This window comes from Sinocyclocheilus grahami, unplaced genomic scaffold (assembly GCF_001515645.1).
Source record: "Sinocyclocheilus grahami isolate Dianchi unplaced genomic scaffold, SAMN03320097.WGS_v1.1 scaffold1316.1, whole genome shotgun sequence".
NCBI classification, from domain to species: Eukaryota; Metazoa; Chordata; class Actinopteri; order Cypriniformes; family Cyprinidae; genus Sinocyclocheilus; species Sinocyclocheilus grahami.
This window is the reverse complement of record NW_015506495.1, coordinates 295,196-301,571: the sequence shown is the minus strand read 5'-3', so window position 1 is coordinate 301,571 and position 6,376 is coordinate 295,196. Positions and strand designations below refer to the sequence as shown.

At 38.2% G+C, this 6,376-nt stretch overlaps 1 protein-coding gene across 1 annotated transcript; it reads right to left on the bottom strand.

Annotated features, from left to right (window-relative positions):
- Positions 1-575: 575 nt before the first annotated feature.
- zp2l1 (zona pellucida glycoprotein 2, like 1) lies at positions 576-3,679 on the bottom strand. Its single transcript, XM_016255156.1, has 8 exons — positions 3,364-3,679; positions 2,501-2,688; positions 1,602-1,699; positions 1,371-1,528; positions 1,111-1,303; positions 896-1,043; positions 744-819; positions 576-676 (listed from the first exon to the last, which is right to left on the bottom strand). Exons 1-8 carry the CDS (start codon positions 3,647-3,649, stop codon positions 600-602), a joined length of 1,224 nt encoding a protein of 407 aa, XP_016110642.1. The 5' UTR covers positions 3,650-3,679; the 3' UTR covers positions 576-599.
- Between the last annotated feature and the right edge of the window lie 2,697 nt (positions 3,680-6,376).

Here is a 6,376-nt window from a genome sequence, read left to right as displayed (position 1 = left end):
TTAACTGGTGCTTTGTGGTCGCACTGTTGAATGAACAAAACTTATCAAGGTCCTCACAGATGAGAAGCTGGCAAGTCTGGTAATGTAAATGTTTGATGCATTACACCTTAAAAGGATGAGGAAATGACAAAGCTATCACTTCCCCCCCAAAAAAAAAAAAAAAAAAAAACCACACACACAGCCTTCAGATAACGCACTTCATGATTTTTTTCCCCTTTTAAATCAGGTAGCAAAGTACATTCACTTGTGCCACTTTACTTTAAATGGGATTACCTTAAATGGTAGTCCACAAAATTGGGACCGTTGCAACACTTTAGATCTGGACCCTCTAGACAACACCGCTCATGGGATCTTAGCATCCATTATAGTCAGAGCTTGTACAGATGTTTGGAAGTGACCAACATCTCCAGGGTGTATGAGATGTAAGAACAGAGCGTACATTAGCATTCCATAGTACAAGACAACCAGTTTTGAGGGAGATGCCAAGCCAGGGGGAAAAAAACCTTGCCATTTGAGCAGATCTGTAGAAGTGACGACAAAAAAAAAAAAAATAAAAGCTATAAATTCAAAGATGGTTTCAGAATTTATTGCAAAACTAGTCAAAGGAAGTGAAAGATAACTCCTCCACTGGAGACAACTGTACGGGTACCGTCTGCTGGTTTCTCAGCATCTCTCCCTGTAAGAGACAGAAGTCAGAAAGGGGCTCAAGTATGCCACAGACTATTAATACAAGTAGCACTCACTCCTCCGGTTGCAACTCTGAACACAAGTGTCTGCTGCAGTTGGGGTACACACTGATGTGCTACAGTGAATGAAAACCTGGTAGAGAACATGTTTTAGACCAAGTAAATCCAGATACAAAAAGGTTTGAAAATAGAGGGAGAATGAGAAGTACCATCTCCTCCAATGGAACCAAAGTTGTAGGTTCCACAAACGTGAACATTTTGAGTATGAATCGTTTGTAGTGAGTTGGAAACTGCAGGCCTGAAGACCCATCTACAGGGATCAGTGTAGTCAGGTAACGGTCATCCCGGTAAGGACAACTGCACAACAGCAAATCATTACAAATCTCACCAGCAACGTTACATCAAAAACACCTTTAGTGGTTACCCATTCACAAGAAGATCCCACTGGGGCAGACTCTGAGGGTCAGGGTTTGAGGTTGCCCAGCAGCTACCAAAAGTCAGAACAATGTTGGGGTCAGTCCTCTCTAGAATGTGCACTTCAACATAAACCGGCTCCCGCAATACTTTCGTCACAGGATACTCGGCATCACCATAGTATGATGAGTAAGCTTGATCTTCTGCACAAGTCAGACAATACATTCAGATATAGCCCAGTTTCAAAGGGACTTGATAAAATGACATTACCTTCCACACATCCCTTAGCAAAGCACTGCCCATTAGCCAGTCTAAGTTGGACTCTCAGAGGTCCAGGAGCATCCACAGGAGGTGGAGGAGGAACGGTGTTGACTTCAACAACCAGTGCCTCAACACTGGTGCCGGAAAATCTACACTGGAAGAGGAGCCTAAAAGGGAAGATTCCCCAAGTTAGAAGACATGGACCAAGAGTCATGACACCAATTGAAAACAATTACTCACTCATAATGGCTGTCCCTCGTGATGGAGCCTAGAGGTCCAACACCTACTTCGTAGGTAGAAGTCATTTTGTTTTCATAGACTAGAAAGTCACCATCCATCTGCAAGGAAGTTAAAGTTATGCAGAGTTCACACTGCACAATTTTAGCCCGATTTGTCATAATAAAAATTTGGGCACTTGTCGAAATCTCCGACAAATGCCCAAAACCGTAGGCAAATCGGTGCTCGTTCACGCGAGGGATAATCATGCAGTGGGAATCAAAAGACGGTGCGCTCGCAACGATCTCTGACTGAAAACTACATCGGCGATGACCTACAGCCAATGAGAGACCAAGATACAGGGCAGAGGGAAGTTCGGGGAGGAGTTATAGACCAGAATATCAGTATTTTAATAGATGCATGAACAATTATATCATACAGAAACATTTGCTTGACCAGCCACAACATCAGCATAACGGTTACTACAAAATGTACCTCCAACTCTTTGCAGAACACCAAATCCCTGTTACCTGCATAGAGTTTTTTTTTTTTTTTTTCTCCTTGTAGCTGGAAATCCACTCAGACAATTTGCGGGCTAATATATACACTTTTTATAATTCCAGTCTCGCTCGAGAACTACGGTCTAACGCACGCGGGTTCTCGCGTTATTGCCTTATCACTTCTAGAGTGCGTTTTGTTGTGAAACTTAGTTTGAGGACCAGACAGAGTGGTCGGCGATTCTTCCTATTGTGAAGTCATGCAATGTGAAACCCTCGTCGCCGATCCATCGTGCAATGCTACCCCAGATAGTCACGCAGTGTGAAAACAACAGCGGGCCGACAAGTTCGAAAATCATGCAGTGTGAACGCTGCATTAGTTTAACAAGCAGATACAGTGAGTGCAGCAAAGTGTCAGATACCAACCTTCATTGTGGTGCCACAAGCAGTGACAGGGAACTGGTAGATAGCAAAAACAACAGTGGTGCCAACAGGACCACAAGGAGGATCACGTCCTCCCAAAAGGCTGATGGACTCCAAGCTCAGCCTTGGAAGGGTTGCATCTCTCATTACCACAACTACAAACTGCCCATCCCTTGTACACTGGACGGTCACTGGAAAAAATAAAAATAATAATAAAAATGACGACAAGACATGCTGCTTGAAACTAGTATTAACCATGATTTACCAAAGCTATATTGGAAAGAGCTCAGATTAAGGAAACCAACACAATCCTCACTTAGAAAAATTGCAAATAGGCACTTTTTCCAAAAGGAAAGTTCTACATTGCTAAAAAGGTAGTTCACATACATAAGGATTTTACCATGTTCCAAATGATTGGAGTCTAATTAGATTGGATTTAGGCCCGGTCCACACAAACACATTTAAATTTTAAACCGCAGTTTTTCTACGCAGTTTGGCTGTTCGTCCACACGCAAACACAACACCAGGTCACTGAAACCGAACATTTTTGAAAATGCCTGCCAAGGTAAAGAGTTTTTGGCTTGCGATGTCAGAGCCTGTGCTGTTATCTCCACCTATTGGAAACTTTTTCAGGCTTCTGATTGGCCAACATGGCTTTACGGTTGAGATTATATATCGCCACCTGTTGGTTTGGCACACTCTTGACAGTGCTTCAAAGCATGCATTTGCATTTTCAGGTGGACGGAGATTTTTTATTTATTTTTTTTTAAAACAGAAGGAAAAACTCAGCTTGTAAAAATACCCGTGTACATGTGGATTTGGCCTTAGAGTTACACCAATTCTCAAATGTTACAAGTTACACATACCTGCTTTGCCATAGTAGCACTCTTGTCCATCAAAACAACAGTTTATAGCATCACAGTTTGCATGAGAAATGCCAGGCTCTCCACACTGCACCTTCTCATAATCATCCACATTACACTTCTGAAAAGTTTTTGCCTGAGGAGCTGGCTGTTTAGCCTCAAAGCTCAAAGAAGATTGTTGCCCCGGCCACTGGAAGGCTTGTTGACCTTGTGCCAGTGAATATGCAGCAAACAAACGACTAGTGATACAAAGTACGATAACGCCCAAGAACCGCCAAAGCACTGCCATTGTTCCAACACAACACAATTTAGCATGCTCAAACAGCTATTTTTAAAGGGTGATAATTAGCCATGTTTGAACATTCTCTCCGCCTCAGTATTTACCACCAATTAGCACCCAGCCCTGATCCATCAAGATCTGCAGTGTTCCTGCTGGCCTCACCAGGTTTGAAAAGTTATGTTATGCTATGAAACCATTGTACTCTTAAATTGTTAATGTGCCAATTCAATAATTAATAATTAAAGTTCTCATTCATATCAAAGGACTATTTTATTCAAATGCAAAACATACCCCAAAGTTTAGAAAACATGTTTTCACTCCTTCAAAAAGTGGATTCAGATTTCATGGCTTTTTTATTTGAAACAGATGAGATGGTTATTTGGAAATGCTATTTGACAACATGAGTGTTGGACAAGCTATTTGACAGTGCTACAGAAACTTAAATTTTGTTTAATATTAAATTTAGCCTGATAGAGCTCATGAATGAAAGACTGCATGCAATAACAAATACCAACATATGTAGTGCTAATGTGAAACTTAATGAAACTCTCATTGATTTCTGGTTTCAAGCATGTGGCATTAATGAGTTTTGATTGCCATTAAGTTTAGTATTCAAAGCTTAAAGTTGCAGAAAGCAAGTTTTAGCCTAAGCTAGCCTTTTATATTATAAATATATTTGTATAAACATATTTTAATATTATGTACATACATTTTGAGCCCCTTATAAGTATAATTGACTTATCATACATACCTGCACTTAAATATAAATATATTAAACATAAATATAAGGTAATTTATTTATGAAATGATGACAGCATTTTTGGGTTGCATGCAGCACCTGAAATCACACAACATAATGAAACTATTATAATAACAAATTACAACAATGTGTTAAATAAAAGTCATGGCACTGAAGTGCAGTCTGTTCTCCATACTCATTGTTGCTGATTGCAGAGCTGAGGACTGTTACAACTACAGGTGTGATTTCACAAGACACTTATTTAAGTGATATCTGTCTGGCACGTTTTATGTGTAATAATAATAATAATAATAATAATAATAATAATAACAATAATAATAATAATAATAATAATATTTTAACACCTTGAAGTGTACTAAGTAAAAAACAATGTATGCATTTATTTTAGTACAATTAATGCATAAAACCCAATTATTCCCTGTCAAGGTCTGTTCTACATTAATACGTTTTCACACACACCTCACAGTACAAAGTGCTAAATTAGCAACAGTAGAATTCACAGGGCATTAGTTGAAACTGTTCAGCAGTTGATTCTATTATTTTATCCTCACAAAGTAAAGTAATGTTACAGTAAGTGTCACAGGCATTACTGCATTGACCTGTAGACCCTGAGAAAAATTACATGTGTGATGCGTTGCTGTAAAACTTATATAAAGCATATATATATATATATATATATATATATATATATATATATATTTTTTTTTTTTACTCTTGCTCAAAAATCTTTTCAGTAGCTTACTTTCTCCCTTTTTTTCTCTGTCCTTTTCCTTTTTACTTCATAAAGTCACACTTAATTCACACTTGATCTCTCATAACTGAAAAACAAAAGGCACAATGGTATTTCCATTCACATATTCATTTCAACTCCATTGCACAGCAGGTAAAATGGAAAAGCAATAATAGAAAAGCAACGAATGAGAAAGTCTGCTGGACATGGTCTTATATGAAAAGGATAAGACTAAGAATAACAAAATATTCTTTACAGGGTGGAAATGACTCAAATGTGATTTTTTTTGTCTATGTTTATCAATGCCTAGCTAAAATAGATGAAATTGCTTCTTTAATATATCTATCGCAGGGGTATTCGATTAAAGTTTCAAGAGGTCCAGTCTCTATATTAACAGATGCCATTAATACAGGTAACGAGTGGAGGACAGAGGAGGCTCTTAAAGAAGAAGTTACAGGTCTGTGAGAGCCAGAAATCTTGCTTGTTTGTAGGTGACCAAATACTTATTTTACCGAGGAATTTACCAATTAATTCTTTAAAAATCCTACAATGTGATTTTCTGGATTTTTTTTTCTCATTTTGTCTCTCATAGTTGAGGTATACCTATGATGAAAATTACAGGCCTCTCTCATCTTTTTAAGTGGGAGAACTTGCACAATTGGTGGCTGACTAAATACTTTTTTGCCCCCCTGTATATATATATAAAAGCTTGCAATATATATATATATATATATATATATATATATATATATATATATATATACACACACACACACACACATACATACATATGCATTTCTATCTGGCAACCAGTATCATACAATCAGAAGTTTGTGAAGGGCATTGCTTCCCATCTAAAACTGAGCAACCCAAAAAACACAGCTGTCTATCTGCCAGAAGCAATGTCAGCTTGATGTGCAAATGGCTGCTTGATGATTTACGTGTTTGGTAATGATATTATTGGGCCTCCACAAAGCCCCCTTTCTCTCTGTGCCTGTGGTTTTGTAATTTCACAGATGATGACTTTGAAAAACATACACAATATGTTAACCTAACTAAAATGTCATATTTCCTCAAAAGTGCTCACACAGCTATTCATTTAAATGGAAATGGAGTGAACGTTGAAATGCACAACCTACGCTTTCCCTACTAATTTGAAAGTATTTCACCTCACCGAGGACTGAAGTTATTAGAATGAGGCCTTTTAAATGGCATAACTAATGTAAATTCCACTGTGTAAAAGTGA